The sequence below is a fragment of the Convolutriloba macropyga genome, chromosome 5 (genome assembly GCF_964194025.1).
Source record: "Convolutriloba macropyga chromosome 5, txConMacr16.3, whole genome shotgun sequence".
Classification (NCBI taxonomy): Eukaryota; Metazoa; Xenacoelomorpha; order Acoela; family Convolutidae; genus Convolutriloba; species Convolutriloba macropyga.
Window position 1 is genome coordinate 60,602,953 of NC_134472.1, and position 26,796 is coordinate 60,629,748.

Consider the following 26,796-nt stretch of genomic DNA (forward strand, 5'->3'; position numbering starts at 1 on the left):
TTTGGAGGCCAATTTGATAAATTGATGGCATAATCATATATATGCGGACACAATATACTATTGTAATCTTTTTACAAATGTTAAACATATATTTTACAATTGAAACAAACCCAAAGGATGAAATATGAAGCTGTCTCTCTGTAACATAAAACTAAGAGAGCTAACTCATAAATTCTGAAATATCTTGCCATCATCTCAGTAAAAAATCGTTCATTAATGATTGATTGATCTTTATTTTTTCAAATATTGCGCAGATATTCAAGAATGTTAATAAAATACAACAGTTTCACTTCACAGCATAATTAACTTTTATTTCACAGTAAGCAATGTTAGAAACCGTCTACCAATATGATAGCATCATTAGTGGTAATACTATATATGTTGTAATTATAACTGATATAGAGCCTTCTTTCTGTTGGTTTTTAGTTGCGAAGAACCGTCTGACCTCAGCGTGAAAGTCGCAAAACAGTGTGAAATTGAGATTTTTTTGATACTGAAGCACCGTGTGTGTGAAAACAGTTGTAGAGTTGAGTTTGCATACTTATTTGTTATTCTTCACAATGTACAAGTTGTTCCATTATACTACAGCTGCGGGTTGGTTGTTGTAATTTATATTAGTTAGGTATTTTCGGTCTTTTCCACAGTCCATATCAGCTTCTTTATCTCAGCAAGTTATTCCATTGCCCAGGTCTGCAAGCACAAAGTCAAGTTGAACAGTGGTTGCATAGAACGCTAAGAAAACTTAATGCAAAACACAAAATTGGACGATTCGATAAAAAAAAAATAAAGAGGCTTGGATGCCTTTGTATGGGTTCGATTCTTAGCCGGCATTAGGAATGAAGATATTAGAGCTTATTATAGACCATTAAAAAGGCGACAATTTTTCAACAGGAATGCAAACCAGATTTCGTTTGCTGGTATATATTTTAATAAAATTGTTTCTCTGTCGCTAGCAAGGTATCTACGGGCAGTAACATAACAGTTTTCAAACTAAAAGCAAAACGAGGAAACTCAAGAACAGGATCAAAGCTCAAAAGCATGATTCTCAAACAGTAAACATAACCGACTAACATCGGGCGAATTGCTCTCAAACGACAGTAGCTAGGCACGTTTTAGTGAGGCTAGCTTTATCTTAAATGAAGGGGCGTAAGCTAGCGCGGCGGGAGGGGGCGGTGCACCGGGGGGCTGACGGGGTGGCAACCGTGGTGGGGGGGGAGTCAATCTCTAAGAACCGCCCTTCGCACCATAAGTATAAGTCACCAAAACATATTCTGTGAATCGCATACTTGAAGACTAGAGAATCGGTATCAAACGACCAGCGAGCGGTTGGCTTTATCAGTAGCTAGCCGCAGTTTAGTGAGGCTAGCTTTAGCTTAATTGAATTGGCGAGAGGTAAGCGCAGCGGGGGGATTGGGGGCTGTGGGGGGATCAATTTCTAAGAACCGCTCTTCACATCATAAGTTTAAGTCTTCAAAACAGTTTCTGTAAACAGCATACTTGGAGACTAGTTAGCTGAAAGGCTCTAAGAGAAATTAAAGCCCAATGGGTGCTAACTCTTTTTACGAATTCTGAGGACGAAAAGTCTAATGGGTCAGACTAAAAATTGGTCAAACGACAAATTGCATAAAAAAGACCAACAGGATTAATATAATTGCTAAACATCGTTTGACAGCAATTAACAAAAACTTTCTATAAAGTGCTAGTTAAGTCATTTATGATAAAACATTTATACTATATATCAGCGTTAATGAGGGTAATAAATGATAGATGATGACATCACGACATATCAGCAGCTGTTGAGCGGAATCAACAAAAGAGTTAATGAAAGAGAGAGATAGAGAGAGAAAGAGTGTGACAGAGATAAAACGTCAACCAGGAGAAAAAAAAACACCAACAGACAGAGAAAAAGCTAGGAATATTTTCGATGATGCGAGTCGATTCTGCACTTTCTAATTTTCCAGACTTGTTAATTAAAAAAAACTGAAAACTGCAAAATTTAAGAAAAGTTTCCAGACTTCACAGTGAAAAAAAGTTTCAAAACCATTTTTGCCTCGGAACAACTTGTCCATTTGAACTATTTTATAGTTCCCTCATGTAATCCATCTGCAAGACTTGTTTTCACAAAAGTTTCATTGGCCAGTAATGATTGTCACACACAGAAAAGGACAAAAATATTCAAAAATTTTAAAAACATTCGCAAATTTCAACAAGATCTTGCTCAAATTCGTGATAATAATATCTTCAGAACCATTTCATTTTCTCGAGCAATAATCCAACATCACTATTTCAAGCCATAAATTTTTTCATAAAGATCCATAAACCTGGAACATATTTTTCCGAAAATTTGTAAAATTAAATTTTGCCAAAACATTGCTAAAACTCTGTCAATAAATTATTGACTACCATTCCATTGACCCCAGAAACTATGCAACAGCTAAATATCAAACCTTGGGAGGTCCTTGGGTTTGATATTTGCAAAAATATTTGTTAAAAAATGCTTAACTTCGTGATATTAAAATCTAGAAACATTCCATTACATCTAGAAACGATGCAGTAACCTATAATCAAACCCGAAAGGAGGTTCCTTGGCTCTTGAGCCTGGAGAAACATAATAAAGTGACGAAAGATTTTAAAAAACCTGAAAAAAATTGATTTTGTCATATTAAAAAAGTTAAAACTATTTCATGGCCAAAAAAATTTTCCCGTAACCTATTATAAAAGCCTTAGGGAAGTTTTCTGGCCCCTGAGGCTGAAAAATCCTGAAAAATGAAGGTCAGAAAAAAAATTGAAAATTCACGTTTCGTCAAAAAATGTTAAAATTCGTGATGTTAAAATGTTGAAAATGATTCCATAACCATTAGAAACTATGATTAAAATAATTCCATTACCACTAAATTGTTTCATAAAGATCCATAAACTTGAACATAATAATTTTCCGAAAATTTAGCAAAAATCAAATTTTGTCAAAAAATTGCTGAAACTCGCGTCATTACAATATTGATTATCATTCTATTGATTCTAGAAACTATGCAAAAGCTTATTATCAAGCCCTGGACGAGGTCCTTGGTGCGGGAAAAAATTCTTAAATTCAGAAATATTCAGAAGACTTGAAAAAAAATGCAAATAATTAAAAAAAAATTGCTTAAATTCGTGATATTAAAATCTAGAAGCATTCCATTACATCTAGAGACAATGCAGTAACCTATTATCAAACCCTAGAGGCGGTTCTTTGGCTATTGATCCTGGAGGAGAAGCATGAAAAGTAACGAAAGATTTCGAAAAAACTTAAAATTGCAATTTGTATTTATATTATTGCAATTTATTTATTTTATTTAAAAAAAGTTGAAAATTTGTCATAATAAAATGTTGAAATATTCCATGGCCAAAAAAATTTTCAGTAACATATTATCAAACCCCTAAGGCTGTTTCTGATCCCTGACGCTAAAATAAACCTGAACAATGACCATGTCGAAAAAATTGATAAAATTTCAAGTTTCGTCAAAAAATTGATTAAAATTCGTGATGTTAAAACGATTCCATTACCACTAGAAATTAAGCAGTAATCTATTATCAAAACCATCAGGAGATTCCCTGACACTCAGGGCTGAAAAACTCAAAGTTGAAAAAATTTTCAAAACAACTTAAAAAAACTAGAAAGCACTTGAAGGACTACTAAACGCGGCTAAGGGCCTCTAATGAAACTCAATACCCACAGGTCGCTGCCTGTTTTACCCGTTTTTAAGGAAAAAAAAGTCAAATGGGTTAGACGAAAACTCGATCAAGCTAAAAACCGCATAAAAAAGACCAACGGGACTAATATAATTGCTACAAACTTCGTTTGAGAGCAATTAATAATTAAGAATCCAAAAAATCTTCAAATTACATACAAGCTATATGCGCATTATTTGGATGAACTGTAACCAAATTCAACTAAAACCCTTTTTAACAAGTGGAAAAAAGCACTAACGTAAAAAATCGACCCCTTTGGTCTGAAATACTTCTAAAAGTGACCTTTTCCGGCATTTTATTTCGTTTTGAGAGCTCTAAAATGTCGGAAAAATGTGAACGAATAATGGATTGTAAAAAGGGGATCAACTGAAAAAAATAAGAGCTCTTTGATAATTATAGCTGTATCCAGCGTGACTAAAATCACAACTCCAAATTGACTTCTAATTCAGATAAATTTAAAAAAGGAACAGATCTCAAAAACACACCGCCCAAACACAGTCCAAATCCTTGAAACAAAAACAAGGCAAAAAATTGCTCAGCTCAGCTAGTGTCGCTAATAGTAAAAAGAAAACTATACAGAGAAAATAATATAAATAGAAAAACGCCGGCTTAAATTTGACCCCGTTTAATCAATTTCTTTTCAAACGGATCAAAAAAGGCGGCAATTCAATACAACAAAAATTCACGAAACCTCTGACAATTAGTAATGCAACCAAAAATTCCGTATGAAGAATGAAGCAGAAAACGGACCTCTTCCGTTTGTGCCCTCAGTACGTCATTCTCCCCCCGTAACAGAGCACGTGTCATTACATAGTAAATTATTTTTAAAAATATTGCACATGCGTCGGGGTGTAAATAATATGCACCCACTGAACTGGGGGGGGGGGGCGGCACAAACGGAAAAGATCCCAGAAAACATAGCCCGCTGTTCACCACCCTTGACGTGCAAGAGATACAAATTGACATCCTATAGATTCAAGAAATTGTTCTAATATGGTGTGCAGTTGTAGTTAGATTATATGATTCTTCTGAGTTGAGTTTATAAACTAAAGGCTATTATGCTCAATACTGAAACCACTTGTAATTCTTATGAGAAATTTGAACCTTACGCAGTTTGACATACTGATGGAGCTTATCGGTTCCACCCGCGTCTTTAATTTTACTCGTTTGAACAGTCTTTACTATTGCGTAAATTTGATGAATGAATTCTAAGTTCCATTCAGATGAAAAATTTAGTGAGAAAACTCAATCAAACGTGAAAATCATGACTTGTGTATGAAGCTAACGTAATATATCCGAAGAAATAAGCTAACATTAAAATGTTCTTTTAAAAATTCTTACATAATGTTCTAAGCATAACTGCGAATAAAATTTTGAAAAATTAGAACGGAAACTCTAGCCTCCATCGGGTATGAACTCAGCACTCAAGAACAAGGATACCCGTGTCACAGAATTAGGTCATTTGAACAGCTAAAATTTGTGCACTAACATAAAGCGAGGACAAATTCAGGTAAAATCCTCGCTAAGTTGGGTCAATATGGTGAAAAGAATAAATCCGACTAACTTATAGGGTGATGCTGCAATAGGGTAGTCGGTCGCCTTCCTGCTGCAATAATGTGTGGGTACGTATGTATGTATTGATGGATTAGTGAACTGAATGATCAAAATTAGACAGAATTGCTGCTTGTTTGTAGTTGATTGTGTACAAGAGTGAGTAGAGTCAGTCACTTGTGGAGATACTCTTAATTCGGCATGGTCAAGGGGAGTGGACTGTTGTGTTGTTGGTTGTTTCACTTTTCTAGTCAATCTTCACGGCAGAGTATATCTTGCGAATGAAGAAATAAGCGGCAACGAATCCCACGGCGCCTGTCAGAAGGGCAAATGTGGCCACCATCAGCATTGAGTACCCAAAGTACAACAGGGCAGGAATGAACTCAGTGATCTCCAGCTAAATAATACAAACTTATACAGTATGTAACATGTCATATGGTCGATGAAATCAAAGGACCTGCTGTCTCACCAAGCACTTGATTCAACATTGTCCTACATATCGAGCAGGCTATAAGGTCCCCATTCTAAACATTATGAGGATAACCGTCTTACAAAGAGCGAATTGCTCTCAAACTTTCCGGGCTTTACAAGTTTATCCCGTTTTTGAGGACAAAAATCAAACTGTTCGACGAAAAGCTAGGAAACATTGCATTAGAAAAGACCAATAGAATTAATATAATAGCTTCTAACTTGGTTTGAGAGCAATTAATTATGTACGAGGAGACTAAGCACTCACTCTAAAGTAGAAGTATACGATTGTGTACAGGAACAGGTAGAATGCAGGTCCACATGAGGTGAGGAACGATCTCCACCACCAGTTGTAGTCCTCGTTACACAGTTGGAAATAGATGATGATGATGGCCACTTGGGATGTCGTCACAATCAGGATTATGAACACCAGGAACAGGAACGCGAACAGAGAGTAGTATTCGTGCTTCCAAATTGCCTAAAAACACAAACCAACGAATCCACGCACGCAACTCATTACACTGCTGCACTGCCATGTGCATTCACAATGTTAAACCAGATCAATTTTTCTAGAGTGGGTACAAATCAGTGCTGTTATACAAAAAAACCCGATGACTGTTGGTTTTCCGCAATTGTCAACGCTTTTCAATCAAACAACTGATAATCAAAAATTCGCGAAATTGGATAAATGCCAAAGTTCATTGATAACCAAAATTATAGAAAACCAAAGTAACGATAATTCATATTTGAAAATTATCCACCAAAAACTTGTATGAAATTTTTTGACTCGTATTTTCAAAGTAACGAAAGAGTTTGAGTTTTGAAGAGCGCGTGCTAAGAGATGAGCTTTGAACAATGATTGACTCTGATCACTTGCTGCTCAAAGTTGAAAAGGCAGTAAAAACTAGGTCCAATCCTGCTGATCTGGCCCTGATGTATCAAAAGACAATGGTTGATTAAGCAGGTTCACAGAACACCACTCTATTGGTCCTTTCCCTCAATAGCGGGATTCTAGTCTAAACGTCACAATTCAAATTCAAAATTCGCTACAATTATTCCAAGAGAAAACATAGCCGACAGATTGCCGGAATAGCTGAGAAAGAATGGACTTGCGTGCCGTATAATACAGATAGAAACAGATACAGATCTAAATTGAAAAAAAATCGACGCCGCTCAAAAAGCTATGTAAAAAACATTCAGGGATAAATTAATAAAGCTTGCTGAAATTCATTCCACAGAAGCCTTTTATTAGGGACCTTTACTGCACATATGAGTTCCTTTGACCTGAAACAAATTCAAATTAAATTCAAGTTTTAAAGTGCAAAAGTCATTTTATTGAGTGAGAAATCTAAGCACGCAAAAAACTTTTGCTAAAGAGTGTGAGAAATGACGTCACGCGCGCAAACGCCGTTAGTGAGAGGAAGAAGTAATTGAGAAAATTTGACTTTTCAGCTTTGCTGTGCGAACAAATGTACAACGAAAAAAAGCATCAGACGACAAAACAAAAACATAGCCGGTAGAATACCGTAAACGACTCGAATAGTCGTGCATTATAATCTCTAACCTAACCTTACCGAAATCAGAACATCAAAATAGACAAGAAAAAAAAAAACAAAAGTAGCCCAACAAACCACATTAAAGTGTTTTAAAAATGCCGACAATTTTTTAGGTGCGGGGGAGCTAGGTGGGGTGGGTGGGTAGATAGGTTGGGGAGGTGGGTCGTGCTGGGGTAGTTGGGGGGGGGGTGGGGGGTAGTTAGGTGAAGGGAGGGGGTAGTTTGGGGGGTAGGGTTAGGTGGGGGGGGGGGGGTAAGTTGGGGCGGGTGGGGGTAGGAACGTGGTGGGGGGGGGGGTGTAGGTGGGTGTTGGGGGGGGGGGTGTAGATACGTGGTGGTGCTGGTGGGGGGTGTGCGTTGTAGTTTAGATAATTAGGGGTGACTTATATAGGAAAAAAAATCTCAAAATGACCTCTTCACCTTAACATTACCAGCAGTTCCTAATTACTATACAATACAAACGAAGCTACTGTTAAAGTCCAATGTTCGAAAACAGAAGTCAACAATCAGAAACGGAGGTAAATGCTCGAACAGAAAGAAGTCAAAATTCAAGTCATGGACAAACTTGCTTTCTGCTAAAAAAAACCTGTAGAATCTCAATACTCCTCTTCGAGTCGTAAAAAACCAAAAGTACCGCAATATAGCTCCTCTCAGCTTACCGCTTCGCAGCTATAAAAAAAATATTTCTCCAGAAAAAAAATGAATGAAAATCATATAATTTATGCCATTAAAAACATAAAAAGCGAAAGAAGTTGTGTTGCATTGTGCAACTGGAGCGGCGGACGACGAGACAAACAGGCCTACACAAGGTCCACCCGAACGTGCGTTACCCAACACGAGCAGGATACCATGAACACTGGATTATATGAAACTTTTTTAACATTGTAGTGTCGAAAAATTTTTAAAGTTTCATGTAGCAAAAAAAAACACGAGACAGTTTTTTTTTGTTTCTCTGCTCCGGCAGCAGCTGGTATACTTCGCCGTGCTTCTTGAGCTGTGCTTCAAAAGTTTCGCTGCCTGAGAGGACCAAAATTTTGCTATTATGGACCAAAAAGTGTGTTTGCTATTATGGACGAAAAAGGGCCATATCTCGAAAACTAAAAATGCTACGGGGCTGATATTTGGTATGGAAGAGCGTCTCAGAAACCACCTCTGATCAAAGTGCATAAGCAAAGATACACAAAGTGGAAACAACTGATTGAATGTCTCCTCAACTGTACATGTATGCCCTGTATACTGGAGGAATCACACTCTCAATGAGACCTCCCCTTGCATAGGGCAATCACCCAACTGACCAATCAGGTCACAACGGTGGAAGGGAGAACAGGAAGAGACATCCAACAGCTGTTCACCACACACTCGTGTATTGTGTCTTACACACTCAGACCTTTTACTAATTCATCACAGACGCTCGAGAGTGTTAGTTAGTATAAGTTGAAGGTCTCACATGAAACATCATTTTCAACAAATGATAATCGACAACTATTTGACGTCGTAATCTTAAAAACTAGCCCAGATATTTTCTCGCGATTTGAACAAGCAAATGAAGTACAATATTGAATTGCTTACTGTGAAAATGAAGGATAGCTCGAGAAAGACTGCTCCGAAGGGGAGTAGACCAGAGAGTGCCATGGCGAGGAACGGATGATTGTGCCAGCTCTGCTCGGGTACAACACGGGGAATGTGTTTCACCTGAACAGGGTGAGTGTAGGGTTGCTTTCGGAATCCGAAGTAATAGCCCAGGAACACGAGAGGGAGGGAGATGCCGAGCCAGATTACACAAATCAATTACGAGACACTATAAATGTAAGAGACAGCTATCTCAGTTCTAATTTTTATAGCGTCACTCTTATTTACTCCATCAGCAGGGGCAGAAGTGACGAGCTCACAATTATTGAGGCTAAAACCAATGATTGTGGGTACATATCTGGAGAAGGATTAGATCTATAGCCTCAAGTTAATCTTTGAATTATGAATTTATGCCTTTCCACCAGTTTGGGCGAACTGTACAATTCACAGACCAGTAAATTAATTACGAGCTGTACATCAACATAATTCCCTCAGTCTGCATCGGTTTTTTATTTGGAAGATAAGTCACATTGGTCAAAGAGATTGCCTATATAAAATCGTGAAAATTAAGTACATCGAAGCAATTGGAATGCCAAAAAACATTTAGCACCAAAAACATGTTTAGCTGACGATGAGCTATTTGCTAGACGGACTTATTTTGCACAATCGTAAATCAGGCGAGAGAAAATTGTTAAGTGAACAAGCGGACTGACCGCTCCTGAGGATTTCTTTCCCCAGATGAAGAAATTGAGGACAAAAGTGGTGCCAAAGAGGAGTCCAGGGAACAGAGTGCCAGTCCAGAGAGCACCCATCTTCCACTGCTGACCCTTCATCGTGCGGTACAGTCTGCCAGCGTGATAGCCCGCAATCACACTAAACATTAACAGTACCCTCACTAACGCAACAATTCGCAAAAAGATTTCAAAAATCCCGATAGTCGAAAATCAATAAATTGATTAGATCTATAAAACTATTTGTAAACACGAAACTGTCCTCCGTGAAAAATAAAGGCTTTCATGATCCCGCGTTGACAACTAAAGCGCGTTTTAGCACAAACAAACAGCATATATGACTGATTACTTGCGACAGTCCACAACAGTCAAAATATACCATTAAAAAAGTTGTAGAAAACATCTATTATTGATGTTCACATCATATCGTTCGAGGGTAACTATTCTTAATTTTTTAAAATGATTCCGTCACAAGAACACAAAATCAGATCCTCAGAAAATTACTGAAAATCAGTTCACAATTTATTATGATGAGTAACTCACCCCATGAAGCAGAATAGGAAAATTCCACCAGACATGATTGATCCTCGGCTGGCAGGAGACAGAAAACCCAACATGGCTAGTCCTAAAGCAAAAAAAAAAGTTTACTTCATGCATCTATCGGCCGCGACCAAGGGAAACATAGCCGGCAGATTGCCAGAAAATAGCCGCCGTTGACGCGATTGATGAACATGGGGATTGAATCAGAAAAATACCAAGGTCAACTAGCAAACACTCTAATGAAAATTGATAACCTAATTCTCAATGACTTTATGACTGGGCTTTATCGGTTTATCCTGTCTCTTTTGATTTTGCTCTTTTGACCTTGACTGTATTCACTATCTTGCGTAATTCATTAAGTGAATGGACTTAAAAACCATTCAGTTGAAACAGTGAGTGCAGTAAGTCAGAAATCAAACGCGAAAGTCGTGACTTATGTAAAACGAAAAACGTGAACAAAAGGTTAAGCGAAGTAAAAAAAACATACCAGGACAAGTCCTGACGTCAAATTCAAAGAATTTTCATTCACTAAACAAAAAACTTGACCTAGAACGGACTATGAGTGAATTGGGGAAAACCATTTAAAAAAAACAAATTAAAAAAAAAGAAAACAAAACCAATGTCAAAATGCCGCATGTGAACAAAAAACCACTACCAAGAAAAAGGAAATTTGGTTCAAACAAAAAACTAGGCCTATAATGATCTATGAATTGACTGAGAAAACCATTTAGAAAAAAAATCCGCTCTAAAAACGAAAAAACCCTAAAAATCAAAGTGAAATTGCCGCATGAGAACAAAAAAAACAACTAGCGAGAAAGCGAATTTTTGTTCAAACACCGTTTTCTCACTCAATTTCAAATTTAATGCGAGAAATTTTCACGCCGCAAAATCACTCGCTTTTTCGCTCCACTTCCTAATTCGGCGTGACCAAAATCACTACTCCAATTTGACTTCAAAAATGAAAATGTGTGAACAGATCTTAAAAAGACAGCGCCCCAATACAATTCAAATTCTTTGAATTGTAAACAAAGGAGAGCGCCTAAATAATAACCGTCTGAGAGGCTGATGGCGGCTATCAAAAATTAAACATAACCGGCAGATTGCCGGAAAATAGTCACCATAGACGCTTGTGGCGTTACATGAATTGAAACAACTATAGAAATAAAACAGACATATCGACCACCAGTCCTTTAATAGACCACTAGACATTTTGGGTAAGCGTTGGACTGTCATTGTTGTGAGACACATTAGCTCTATAAGGAGAAAGCCCTAATAGGGCTTTTCAAAATTAGGATCTTTTCCGTTTGTGCCCCTCAGCTTAGTGCGCGCATATTATTTGCACCCCCATCATTCCCGTGCAATATTTTTTTTCATAAGGACTTACTATGTAATGGCACGTGCTCTGTAACTGGGGGCGCATAACTTACTGGCGGGGGGCACAAACGGAAAAGATCCCAAAATTAATAATCGAAATCAAAAACTCAAGACTAATAATCAAGAATTAGTGCATATGTTTGGAACTACTGAGATGCACACTATTGACCTTTAATAAGTAAATGTTCATAAAATTTAAAGTTCCATAAGTGAGTTCAAAAGTCATTTTTATAGTGAAGAAGTCAGGGTAAAACGAAACAAAAATCTGTTAGACGAAGTCAAAAAAATTAAGAGCGCTATAATAGCCGCCTGGAATTGAGGACGCAGCTATTAAACATCAACCGACTAACGTCGAATGAGTTGCTCTCCAACGATAGGGGCACTGTTTAGAACTTTTATGGGAGCAAAAACTCCGAATTCATAGGGGTTCAAACCCGCGACCCCCAGTACCCGAGTGTGACTTCTTAACCTCTAGTCTATAACGGCTTTGACCCTCAACCTCTCACAATTGCTTTTATGTTAGTACCAACCAATTTGAGCAATTGAGATTAATCAAAAATGAAGCAGTGAGGCGTGAAAAAAGTCAACTGAGAAGTTAAAGAATGCTCTAGAACATAATTGCAAACACCGTCAGTGCAATTTCGTTTTCGAATTTTTCATGGTTTTCGAACGTTCGCTTAGTTTTCAACTGTTGAAACAAAGTCGAGAGAATCAACAACAAAGTGTCAAAAAGCAGCTTCCGTTTTTCGGAATAAATGATCTTTCTCTAAAAACGAAGTACGTGAACCCTGTAGCTGTGGCTGTTTATTGAATTCTGAGCCCTTGGTTTTGTTTAATTTCAACATTGAGAACGAAGAAAGTACAACCCAGTGAGTATCGTGATATTTGCGAGGGGTTCTCACAGGAGATGAGCACCAAGCTAGAAAGGCAGGTGCAGATGAGAGTGTGGCGCAATCATTCCATCAGCGTACAGATGAAAAGCAGAGCGTCCCGTTGCACTGGTCTGATGAAGCCTCCGTGTGCGCTGCATTCTGTTAATGTGGAATCATGTCTGATGTTATTAGAGCAGATATCGCACGAACTGTTGACCGAGGAGCTATAACTACGCCGATTACTCATCTCTCTGAGGAGAAAATGTTCCAGACGAGGTCGAGGAGAGTGAAATAGGCTAAAGCTAGCGCTTAAAGGATGGTAATCAGGAATATGATGCCTTTTATGATGAATAATTTGGAAACTTTCACCGGCAGCCGTTTTTTCGGTTTCAGTTTGAGACTTGACTGCATGCAAAAACCTCTGCGAAATAAAATTTCTTCGAGATACTCTTCGAGGTAATTTCTCTACTAAAACAATTTCGTGCTGACCGGAGCTTTTACTTCAAATTAAAGCACTTTCTGATTTTTACTCTCTTCATAACTATAGCTGTTCGGTCTGATTTTAATTTTGAGGCTCTTTTCTCTCATCTTTCTCCTTCTTTTCTCTTCTTTCTCTCATTCTTTCCTTCTGTCGCTCGATCTTCCCTTTTCTCTCGTTGTTTCCTTTTCTCATTTCTCTTTCTTTCTTTTCTCAATCTCACTCAATCACTCACTCTCTCTCTCTCTCTCTCTCTCTCTCTCTCTCTCTCTCTATCTCGCTCTCGCTCTCTCTCTCTCTCTCTCTCTCTCTCTCTCTCTCTCTCTCTCTCTCTCTCTCTCTCTCTCTCGCTCTCGCTCTCTCGCTTCCTTTTTTTCTTTCCTTTCTAACTTTCTTTCGCTCAATCTTTCCCCTTTCGTTTTCTCGCTCTTTTCTCTCTTTCCTTCATTTTATCTCTTTCTTTTTCTCTTTATTTCTCTTGCAGTCACACAAAAGACGGACACAATCAGCGTACCTTATAATTGCTTTTATTTCAGAATTACATAAATTCTGAAAATCATTCACACAAAAATCAAGAAGTCCAGCGTAAAAAGTCGCCCGAGAAGTGAAATCAAAGAAATGTTCTACAACAAAACGGTCAGGATAAAGATTTGCATAAAAGACATACACGTTCACAATATTTGCATCAAACGTCACTTGAGAGCAACATGTGACGTTGCCTTTTTGAGGGTGTCATTTAATTCTTACTGCCACTGTGGTCATGCCGCTCTCTTTATCGCAGAGGAAGAAACCTAGCAGAACGTTGTTTTCCTATTTCCAAAAACATTGGCAGCAGTTTTCATGCGTTCTTTCTAGTTCTTTGCTGAAATCAAAATGTCTTCCTATGCCCATTAAACGGTAAATCCCGGTCTCCTGATTACGTTTTCAGGTAATAGCAAAAGCAAAGCTAACCGACTAACGTCGGACAAATTGCTCTCGAACGACTTGTGGGAACTCAAATCTATTGCAGTCTGCTTCAGTCGGGGGCATTGAGCTTCAAATGACGTCATTAGAGGTTATTTTATACCAGTATAACCACTAATACATTTGCTAATGAAAATAATTGCTTCAAACTTCGTGCAAGGGCAATCAAAAACTAACGTGGATGCAATTTGCCGCGAAATTAATAAAGGCCGGAAAAGTGAGGGAATTTCACAATAGTAATTCTGTTCATTAAACACTATCCTATAGATCAGAAAGTCTCTATTTTTTATCGACCCATTATCAAACACACCCGGCAGATTGCCGGAAAATAGCCGCCGTTGATTCCAATAAGCATGATTGGGATTGAACGAATAGAATATATTGAAAAAAAAAAGATTTTTGTACAAAAATATTTTTTAAGTCCGATTTATTTTGATGGCATTTCGTACTTGAACATACTTCTGTTTCTTAGAGAGAGGCTACAGGGGCTACTATCAACACCAATAAGCATTAGAGGTGGTAACTAAGACTTATAGGAACGACGTTCAAATAGCGGGTATCTAAAATTGGGCTTTATGGGTTTATCCCGTTTCTATTTCTGACTTCAATTTTTTATACCGACTCTGTTCATTTTGAATTGCTTTGCTTAGCAACTGATGTTCAAATTCACTTTTAGCAGAATGAGAGAAGAGAGGAACTAGCCTAGAGAAGTCAAAAAGATTTCACGCAAAATGTCGAAAAAGCGGCAAAAGGGTAAAGCGAAAAAAAGTTTGACGAAGTAAAAAAAAAAACATAGCCGGAAGAATTCCGGAAACGACTCGAAGTAATATCTGACTATTCTCACTAATCGGATGCATCACCAGCATATTATCAATCGACAGACAGTGTAACCAATTCACAAAGAAATGACTGGAGTAAAAATCCAAACAAAATTCTCTAAAAATCCAAACAAAATTCTCTATAAAAAGATAACATGCAGCTTCCAATCCATAACTCATAGAAATCAATTAGTTATATATTTGGCTAGATCAATCGCCCACCTAGTACTTGCAGAGAAACGTTAAACAACAAACTAAAAAAAAGACTAAAAAAAACTCTAACGAATTAGAGATTTGTATAATTTGTTTAAATGAAAACTGCCCTGCTAAGCCTTCAAGTGCAACTTCATAGTATCGACGCCTACAAAAATGCTCTTTATTGAGAAAAAGTTACCAACAAAAAACATTAAATTGGAAGAAATAGGCAATAAACTTAGAAAAAAGACAAAAAGTGGCCAAAATTTGCTCTGATTTACTCGAATTTCTTTAACAAAAACAACTCGAAACTAAAATCAATCAGAATGAGAGAGATCCAAAAGAGCTACAACAACTGACTTCCACTAGAAAACTCCCCAAATGCTATCAACGGTTGAAGAACATAAACGATATTTAAAACCAAATTGAACAAATAAAAAACGAGAAAAAGTAAGGTGTTTTTTAAATTTTACAAGAAAAAATAAAGCCAAATAAAGTTACTTTGAGCAAATAGAGCAATGAAATGCTCGCGAAAAAATGGGCAAGTCATAACAAGCTAAAGAAATTGTCTACCATTGAAAAAAAAAACGAAAAAAAGCCAAAAATTTAAAAAAGTGGTTAAAAAAGTCCTAATTTTTCTGCCACTTTTCTTCAGAAAAAAATGTTTTATAACAACAAAATTGTAATCAATTTGTATCCCTGATGATCCTTGAGTAACGAGCTTCAATGCAAATTGCACTTAAAGCAGTAAAACAAAAAAAAGGCCAAAATACATTAAATTTCGTCGAAAAATCAGCAAAACTGAACAAAAACCTCCAAATTTGCATAAAACTCAAATTAACTACTTGAAACATTCAATTCCTATCAGAACGAGCCCAAATCCAATACAATATCATAATCAAACCTCATAAACAAGAAAAATTGCAAAAAACTGCTCTTAAAAGCCGCACGTGAACAAAAAAATTTCGCTCGCTCAGAGAAAATTTTTTCACACATCAATTTCTCGCTCTCTCAAAAACAGCTGTATGAACAAAAAACCACTCTCTTTTTGCTCCGCTCTTCACTTTTGTTCAGCAACCAAATTACTCCAAATTTTTTCACGCGTTTCATTTCCCGCTTCAAAATTCACGCCAATAAAATTGATTAAAAAAAAAACATAGCAGGACAAGTCCTGACGTACAATTCAAAGAATTTTCATTGACTAAACAGAAAAACTAGACCTAAAATGGACTATGAGTGAATTGAAAAAACCATTCTAAAAAAAATCAGATAAAAAGAAAAAAAATCAATGTTAAAATACCGCATGTGAACAAAAAAACCACTAGCGAGAAATGAAAATTTAATTCAAACAAAAAACTAGGCTTAGAATGAGCTGTGAGTGGATTGGGAAAACCATTTAGAAAAAAATCCGATTCAAAAAATCGAAAAAACAGTAAAAATCAGAGTGAAATTGCCGCATGTGAACAAAAAACCACTATCGAGAAACCGAATTTTTGTTCAAATACCATTTTCGCACTCTACTTTAAAATTAGAGCGAAAAAATTTCACGCCGCAAAACCACTCGCTTTTTCGCTCCATTTCCTGTTTCGGCGTGACCAAAATCACTACTCCAATTTGACTTCAAAAATCATAAAAATGTGTGAACAGATCTTAAAAAAAAAGACAGCGCCCCAATACAATTCAAATTCTTTGAATTGTAAAAAGGACTTCTCCAATACTCCTCTTCGAGTCGTAAAAATACGAGCGCAATAATAGCCGGCTGAGAAGATGAGGGCGGCTATTAAAAATAAATGAAGAGCATAGTGCTAAGAAAATAAAGTTTCTCAAGCTTATGCTTAGCTGAGCGAACATCCTAAAGTCCAGCTAGTCAGATACATTTGAGAACTAAAAAAGGTACTTGCCAATAGTGAGGGCAAACATGGCCAATATCTGGATGCCAGATCCGACGAGTGAGGAGAGGAGTTTTGGGTGGTTGGGAGGTCTGAAGACATCGCCATGCACCATCTTCCATCCACTCTCTTCCAAATGACTCTCCTGAACACAGTTCATACCATCATACATAGCAGCTAAGCTATATATGAGCAACTTTTTGGTCACTAGAACTAGTAATGAGGAAGACTTACGAGGTCATCTTCTGAATTGTACTTGGCAATATCTCGTCTCAGAGTCCTGATCAGAATCACGGTCACAATACCTGTAAAAAGAAATACAGAGGCCTGGAAAGTTAAATTACCATTCAAACACCATTCACTGATTAAAATACACAATTAAAATACACAATGGTAAATAATCTCCTCTAAGTGAAAACAACATAAAACTTCCTCTTGACATTGAAAACCAGCAGCATTAACCCATACCGAGATTTAAAAAAGCCGAATGATAGGTCAATTAGCCTATTCTAAAAAAAGCTAAAATAAAGAACAAAAGAATTCCTACTTTGAAAAAAAACAATAAAAATTAAGAAAGCAGATGACTCGAAGATATGCTTTAATCACAAAACGCAGATAACTCAATTACAAAGTCCATTGAATTTGATGCTCTTATATTTTTATAACACTAACTTTCCGCGGCACAAAGCTCACTAGTCGGGTATTAACAATTCACATCTGCTTATAAAAACATACCCACATATTGCTGGAAATTAGCTGCTATAGATTCCCATGACACCGAATAAAAATTTTTTTAAATGAGCGCTATCTTGATCGCATTTTCTAGTTAGTTTTCTGGTTACTCCTGTTTCTTAATGAGAGGATACAGGGATTGATATCAATACCAATAAGCAATAGATATAATAACTGAGAGTTCTATGCACAAATTCAAGTACCGGTCATCTAAAACTGGGCTTTATGGGTCGATCCCGTCTCTTTCTGATTTCAGTTTTTGATTCTGTTAATTTCAAATTGCATTGCTGAGCATTTGCTATTTAAAAGCACTTTAAGAGAAGAGTGAAGAACTTAATGCCTACTGGGAACTATCTGTTTTGAGTGCAATTGAACACTTGTGAGAACATCGACTCCACGCAAACTTAAGAAAAAAATCACAAAACAAAAACATTCTGGTTTCAATAACAAAAAAGCAAAAAAAGGCAAAAACAAAGAAATTGAGAAGAAATCAAAATCTTTGAAAGACAGCGATATCAAATTTTAAAAAAACGTATTAACTACATGCCAAAGTCTTCAAACATTATCTAAATGTTAGAGCCCAGAAATTTATCAAAGGCCAATAAAACTAAGCAATTTTATCTTTGAAAAGAAAGTGTCAAAATAAAAAAACGACTGATATGAAGTAAAGCGACAAATTGGATTCTGCTATTCCCTACAAGCAACCGATGAAACCTGTCATTAAAGAGACTAATAATAAGACAACAAATAAAAACAATTTTTGCAAATACTCAAAACTGGCTACCACTTTGAGAACAACTAGTTGTGAAGTCACAGAAAACATTAGCTACAAATTCAACAATTGTTTCATTTAACTAAATAGTCTTTAGTAAACGAGGAGACCTGTCATAAATGAAATTAAAAGATAAGACAAGAAGTACAACAAATACTAGCAAAAATTCATATTTTTTTGAAAACGAACAGCGTATAAAACGTAAAAAGCAATAGCCATAAAGTGAAACGATCAATTCGATTGATTTAAACATCCGTAGCAACGCAACAGTTCAGCGCTATCCTTAACGAGACTAAGAGATCAGACAAAAATTTGAACGAAGAACTTAACTCATAAGATCGGTCCTAACTTATAAGACTCTTAACAACTTATAAGACCGGTCCCTAATGAGATTATTCGATGATGAGGCAACCAGAAGTACCACAAAAATTCGTTTAAATAGTTTGAGAACAAATATGGTCAAAGAAACACTGAGAACAGAAATCAAATGTGCCATACATGAAATGAAATTTGCTTTCAAAAACCAAAAATTTGTTCAAATTGCAGGTTCCCACTCCACTTCAGAAGTATTTGGAAGTAACGCTTCAAAGCTGCCCGCTCTTTCGCTCTCGTTCCTACTACTGTATGACTAAAATCACCACTCTAATTTGGCTTCTCACTGACGTGAAAAAAAACCGAAAAGTGTGAACAATCTTTTTTTTAAAAAAGAAGCGCATCCAAATACTTTCAACAGTAAAAAGTAAATAACAGGCCAATTATGATGGTCGGCTGAGAATATGAAGGCGGCTATAAAAATAGGAGTGCTGAATATCCCGCTGAAGAGACCCGCAGAGGATGAAGGGCGACCATAAATCTTAGCTACTTATCATAAAACGAACTAAACTGAATCCTATTAAAAAAACAGTAATTAATGAAAAATCATCAATGTCTTTTTTCTGCTATTTGCGCTCTATTTGCAACACAATTTGGCTAACTTCTCTGTAAGAGTCGGTATGCGATAAGTTACGAATGTTTCACTCATCCAATGCAGAAAAAATAAAACATTTTGTAAAATCGAAACCAGCCAGAACTGTATGAACTACTGACGGCAGCACTTAAGGTATCCCAACAATTAATTTTTAGGGGAAAACAATTCATAATCCATTAATCTAAAATTTCAAGCTAGCTTTCAAAACATCTGCACCTCGACACGAGATCAAGGTCAACGCGAGATTTAGCATTGGAGCTCTAACTGTCCTTCATTATGATAGAAAACATTAGCACCGCAAACTAACAGCAATTGAGCTGTAGGTAGAAACATAACGAGCTAACATCGGAAGAATTGCTCTCAAACAACCGGTGAGAGCTCAAATTTATTAAAGCCTGCTTCAGTAGCCGTCATTTGAGCTCAGCGGCTGAAACTTTTGAATGAAAGATTTAGATCATAAAAATTTTGGGATCTTTTCCATTTGTGCATGTTATCTGCAACACTCAGACGCACAGGCCATATGATTATTTACAAAGTAATGGCACGCGCATTGTAATAATGGGAGCATAAGGTACGGGGGGCACAAGCAGACGATCCAAATTTGAGGACGAGAAGTTTAAAGCGTCAATCAGAGAAAAATCGCAGACTACAAGAAAAAAGACCGCAGGAGTAATATAATTGCTACAAAACTTGTTTGAGATCATTAAAAATATTGGGCCCCAAGTTTGCAGCTAATATGACGCAACAAAAAATGAGCTTATATAGAGCCCCAATTTATAGAATTTCTATTTCAATAAGTAATGATGCATGATTTTCTCAAGTTTTCAAGTTAGTCATACATAATAAAAAGCTGTGGTTTAAGATAGTAGTTTAAATTGGAAAAAATTTCTTAGCCGTTCCGTACGGTTCTGAAAAATGTTCTGGGAAGCCCAAACGGCTAATGAAACTAAATTTCGGTGATTTGACAAATTCAGATTAACTAAAAACATTCAGCAATAAAGCATGGTAAAAATGAACTTCGCAGAAAACCTTTTATTAGGACCTTATTACACATGAGTTACTTTGAACTCAACCATTCAAAATAAACAAATTTTATAGTGCAAATGTTATTTTGAGTGAGGTGAGCCACATAAGCTCAAAATCAAATCACAGCGCAATATGACGCCAAACTCAAAATTTTTAGTAAGAGTAAGAAGTCACTCCTAAAATTTTTTCAACTTCGGCGTGAACAAAAGTAAAACGAAAAAGGCAGACAATGAAACAAAAAACCATAGCAGGACAAATCCTGAACTGAAACTCGAATTTTTATTGAATAAACAAGGAAACTACACCTACAATTGCCCAGAATCGACTCGGACTAAAACTATTTGGAAAAAATCCATCGTAAAATAGACAAAATACCGTAAAAAATCAAAGTCAAATTGCCGCATGTGAACAAAACTTAAAGATCTTAAAAAAGACAGCGCCCCCAATACAATTCAAAGTCTGAATTGTAACAAAGCAGGAACACCGCAATATAGCTACGCTCAGCTTACAGCTAACACAGCCGCAGATTGCCTGAAAATAGCCGCGATGGACGCCTGCGGCCTTCCATGGAATTGAAACTACTAAAGAAATAAGATCGACAGATTGACCACCAGTCCTTTAATAGACCACTAGACCGTTGGGTTAGATTTGGACAGTCATTTTTATGAAACACACGCACTTCAAGGAAAAACCTTAAGAGCTTTTCAAAATTAATATTGGAAATCAAAAACTCAAGACTCTAATACTAAAGAATTAGGTATATACGTTTGGCACTAGTTAGATGCACACTGTTCATCTTTAACTAGTATATGTTCAAAAAAATTAATTTCATTAAGTGAGTTGAGAAGTCATTTTTTTTAGTGAGGTAAGTCACGCAATTGGCCTTAAAGAAGAACAAATGACGTCACGCACACAAATTTTGACTGCAAAGAAGTAGACGTCACTGAAATCGAAAAAACCAAAGGTAGCAAGAATGACTGATGGAGACGACCAGTTAAGAAACATAGCCGGAAAAATTCCGGAAAAGACTCGAAGGCTCGTTTTAGTCAAAGAATCGCCTTTTAAATCAACTGGTTCCCACTAAAGTGAATACTAAAAACAAAAAAAAACCATCACTCAAAAAACGAAGATAGCTCAACTGCCCTTAAAAACTACATTGCACCAATAAACAAAAACAACCAAATTTTTTGAACAAAATTAAAATATTGAAGAAGGTGAGCAGCAAAAATTAAGCCATGTTAGGCTCCCAAAACCTTATTGTGTAAGAAAAATTTAAATACTGCAAGAAATGACCAAAAATTGTTATAAAATTTATCAATTTCATTAAGTTCTCTCAATCGAAACACTATTTTTCAATATAAAAACAGAAATTAATTGGTAACTATATAAACTTTGTCGCTTTAAATAAAAATATTAGTTGTCGCTTTGAATCAAAATGAACACGATAAAACTAAACTGACCAAAAAATTGATCAAATTAAAATTAATCACGAAAAAGACAAAAGAGACAGAACAATATTCAAACGCAACAATTCGCTTCTTACCAAAACCACGCCCTAAGTTAATTCGCAGAAAAGACTGTCAATCAAAATTTAAAAAAGTGAAGCTAAAAATTATGAGTTCAAATTGACAACTTTCAATTTAACCAGGGCAGGGCGAAAAAAATACAAGACGTATTAGAAAGTTAGACAGAACGATGCTAGAATGGGGAGAATACATAACTTGTAAAATAGACAAAAAACGTTATCAAGTTGTGAAAAATCAAAAAAACTATATTGGAAACTAAAAATTGAAAAAATCGAGGAGGAAAAACATGGATTTTTTGTTATCTAGCACTCGAGGTTTAGGAACATTACATAGCCATCTTCCTGTTTCAGTAAAAAGAAGAAAACAGCTCAATTGCGAAATAGTAAAACAATTTGAAAAAAAAATGTTCAAAATATGTAAGTTTTCACTGAATTTTCAAGAGTTATAGCCAAACTAATTCAATTAGCAACAATACGAAACCAAAAACACCGATGGTGCACCAAAAGACTTCTTATGGTAAAGTAACTCAAAGTACAAACAAAAAAGTTACGGAACTTTGACAAAAACCGCCGAAGTAAATTTTTATCGATGCCGCTGGAATATTTAACCATCTGAAAACGATGCCACAATGTTTTTGAGAGCTTAATAATGCGTTTAAATAGCAGAAAAATCGCAGACCACAAGAAAAAAGACCGCAGGAGTAATATAATTGCTACAAAACTTGTTTGAGATCATTAAAAATATTGGGCCCCAAGTTTGCAGCTAATATGACGCAACAAAAAATGAGCTTATATAGAGCCCCAATTTATAGAATTTCTATTTCAAGAAGTAATGATGCATGATTTTCTCAAGTTTTCAAGTTAGTCATACATAATAAAAATCTGTGGTTTAAGATAGTAGTTTAAATTGGAAAAAATTTCTTAGCCGTTCCGTACGGTTCTGAAAAATGTTCTGGGAAGCCCAAACGGCTAATGAAACTAAATTTCGGTGATTTGACAAATTCAGATTAACTAAAACATTCAGCAATAAAGCATGGTAAAAATGAACTTCGCAGAAAACCTTTTATTAGGACCTTATTACACATGAGTTACTTTGAACTCAACCATTCAAAATAAACAAATTTTATAGTGCAAATGTTATTTTGAGTGAGGTGAGCCACATAAGCTCAAAATCAAATCACAGCGCAATATGACGCCAAACACAAAATTTTTAGTAAGAGTAAGAAGTCACTCCTAAAATTTTTTCAACTTCGGCGTGAACAAAAGTAAAACGAAAAAGGCAGACAATGAAACAAAAAACCATAGCAGGACAAATCCTGAACTGAAACTCGAATTTTTATTGAATAAACAAGGAAACTACACCTACAATTGCCCAGAATCGACTCGGACTAAAACTATTTGGAAAAAATCCATCGTAAAATAGACAAAATACCGTAAAAAATCAAAGCCAAATTGCCGCATGTGAACAAAACTTAAAGATCTTAAAAAAGACAGCGCCCCCAATACAATTCAAAGTCTGAATTGTAACAAAGCAGGAACACCGCAATAAAGCTACGCTCAGCTTACAGCTAACACAGCCGCAGATTGCCTGAAAATAGCCGCGATGGACGCCTGCGGCCTTCCATGGAATTGAAACTACTAAAGAAATAAGATCGACAGATTGACCACCAGTCCTTTAATAGACCACTAGACCGTTGGGTTAGATTTGGACAGTCATTTTTATGAAACACACGCACTTCAAGGAAAAACCTTAAGAGCTTTTCAAAATTAATATTGGAAATCAAAAACTCAAGACTCTAATACTAAAGAATTAGGTATATACGTTTGGCACTAGTTAGATGCACACTGTTCATCTTTAACTAGTATATGTTCAAAAAAATTAATTTCATTAAGTGAGTTGAGAAGTCATTTTTTTAGTGAGGTAAGTCACGCAATTGGCCTTAAAGAAGAACAAATGACGTCACGCACACAAATTTTGACTGCAAAGAAGTAGACGTCACTGAAATCGAAAAAACCAAAGGTAGCAAGAATGACTGATGGAGACGACCAGTTAAGAAACATAGCCTGAAAAATTCGGGAAACGACTCGAAGGCTCGTTTTAGTCAAAGAATTGCCTTTTAAATCAACTGGTTCCCACTAAAGTGAATACTAAAAACAAAAAAAAACATCACTCAAAAAACGAAGATAGCTCAACTGCCCTTAAAAACTACATTGCACCAATAAATAAAAACAACCAAATTTTTTGGACAAAATTAAAATATTGAAGTAGGTGAGCAGCAAAAACTAAGCCATGTTAGGCTCCCAAAACCTTATTGTGTAAGAAAAATTTAAATACTGCAAGAAATGACCAAAAATTGTTATAAAATTTATCAATTTCATTAAGTTCTCTCAATCGAAACACTATTTTTCAATATAAAAACAAAATTAATTAGTAACTATATAAACTTTGTCGCTTTAAATAAAAATATTAGTTGTCGCTTTAAATCAAAATGAACACGATAAAACTAAACTGACCAAAAAATTGATCAAATTAAAATTAATCACGAAAAAGACAAAAGAGACAGAACAATATTCAAACGCAACAATTCGCTTCTTACCAAAACCACGCCCTAAGTTAATTCGCAGAAAAGACTGTCAATCAAAATTTAAAAAAGTGAAGCTAAAAATTATGAGTTCAAATTGACAACTTTCAATTTAACCAGGGCAGGGCGAAAAAAATACAAGACGTATTAGAAAGTTAAACAGAACGATGCTAGAATGGGGAGAATACATAACTTGTAAAATAGACAAAAAACGTTATCAAGTTGTGAAAAATCAAAAAACTATATTGGAAACTAAAAATTGAAAAAATCGAGGAAAAACATGGATTTTTTGTTATCTAGCACTCGAGGTTTAGGAACATTACATAGCCATCTTCCTGTTTCTGTAAAAAGAAGAAAACAGCTCAATTGCGAAATAGTAAAACAATTTGAAAAAAAAATGTTCAAAATATGTAAGTTTTCACTGAATTTTCAAGAGTTATCGCCAAACTAATTCAATTAGCAACAATACGAAACCAAAAACACCGATGGTGCACCAAAAGACTTCTTATGGTAAAGTAACTCAAAATATAAACAAAAAAGTTACGGAACTTTGACAAAAACCGCCAAAACCGCCGAAGTAAATTTTTATCGATGCCGCTGTAATATGTAACCATCTGAAAACGATGCCTCAATGTTTTTGAGAGCTTAATAATGCGTTTAAAGTGCAAAACTGGCCTGTAATTCTCAAATTTGTCAATTTTTCGCTTCTTTCATTAATTTCCTAATTTTTGGCTGTTTGAGCGGACTTTTTAACCAAATTAATAAATATTTCAACGGCTTTCGGCTAATTTTTTATTTGGATGCCTCTTCTTGACGTGAGGTGTTTTTGTTTTTGTAATACAGTACGCATTACTTATCCGATTTTGGCGGTTTTTGTCAAAGTTCCATATGTACAATATTATAAAAACAAAAACACCTCACGTCAAGAAGAGGCATCCAAATCAAAAATTATCGGAAATCCGTTGACATATTTATTAATTTGGTAAAAAAAAGTCCGCTCAAACAGCCAGAAAATAGGAAATTAATGAAAAAAAGCCAAAAAATGACTAAAAAATTGAGAAAAACGGGCCAATTTTTCACTTTAAAAGCATTATTAAGCTCTCAGAAACATTGTGGCATCGATTTCAGATGGTTACATATTCCAGCGGCATCGATAAAAATTTACTTCTACAAAAAAGCAAGTTACAATTTAAAAATTTTACGCCAAGTGGACGAAAACACGGCTAAAAACTGTCATCTATATGCGCCAATCTCCCAAAAACTCATTCACTGAACGCAGCTCATGAGCAAAAGACGATCAAAACACCGTCTGAATAAATATTACTTCCTGTAAAAAACATTAAGAAAACCAGCATTCCTCTTCGAGTCGTAAAAAATCACGACGTCCCCAATAAAAGCCGCTATCGCTTCGCGGCTATTAATAAACATAAAAAAACCATAACTGACTAACGCCGGGCAAAAAAAAACATAACTGACTAACGCCGGGCAAAAAAAAACATAACTGACTAACGCCGGGCAAATTGCGCTGAAAAGACTTGCTGGATTAACCTTTACTGAGGGAGAGGGATAGGAGTAGAAAAAGGGGTGCAGGGCTTTAATTGAGGGGAACTGGGTATGTTCTAAGCCTCCAAAAACTGCCCATCAGCACGATTTTACATTTTCTCAGCAGCTTCGCTGATTTGTACACTTAGAGACTGGTAAAGCTCTAAGACAATTGCTCAGCGCTTTAATGCCCTCCGGGCTTTAAATGTGTATTCCGTTTTTGCGGACAAAAGTCAAATGGCCAGACAAGAAAATTCGGTGGCACGAAACATTGAATCAAAAGAAAGACCAAAAAAACTATCATGTTTGAGCAATTAAACAATTGATATTATCCGTGCCTGTCCGACTAACCTGACATGAGAAGGACGATGATGAGGGCATTGAGAATATTGAACCAGTGGATCTGGCCATCTCTTCTGGCAAGGTATACGTCCCACCTAGAGGCCCATTTGATGGCACTCTCCTCCCACTCTACCTATAACACACAAAAACATACAAACCACATATGTATGTTTCAGGTGCACAGTTTCATTCATATGTTAAACTTAAAAATGTACAACACCACACATCATTAATATTTTTTGAAATCTGAAATCTAAATTGAAATCTACAACATAAAGATAACCAAAAAGCACCTAATATTTATATTACAAAAACTTTGGTTTTAATAAAGAACGTTTTTAGAACATTTTTTTTCAGCTGCTCAATTCATTAGGCTCTACGAATATTATTAATTAGAAATTGCAACTATCTTAATATACCTCTTAATATATGAGGTTGACTAATAGCTTGTTACTCTATCTGAGGCTAAGTTAACCACGATATAGTTTCGCGGACAAAGTGCACAAAGCATAGGCTTAATAAAGAATTCTAGAACATTACAAAATATAGCCAAAGGCTAGACCTAGAAGTAATTAG

The 26,796-nt window shown here is 36.0% G+C and overlaps 1 protein-coding gene across 1 annotated transcript in view; it reads right to left on the reverse strand.

Annotated features, from left to right (window-relative positions):
- The window catches only part of LOC142339515 (transmembrane 9 superfamily member 4-like), a 41,558-nt gene continuing 14,762 nt past the window's right edge, over positions 1-26,796 (reverse strand). The window contains 9 exon segments of the mRNA XM_075389601.1: positions 1-690; positions 5,294-5,677; positions 6,017-6,226; positions 8,873-9,120; positions 9,582-9,745; positions 10,147-10,228; positions 16,745-16,877; positions 16,967-17,037; positions 26,230-26,353. Of these exon segments, the coding sequence (XP_075245716.1) occupies positions 5,528-5,677; positions 6,017-6,226; positions 8,873-9,120; positions 9,582-9,745; positions 10,147-10,228; positions 16,745-16,877; positions 16,967-17,037; positions 26,230-26,353 (1,182 nt within the window). The 3' untranslated portion in view covers positions 1-690; positions 5,294-5,527.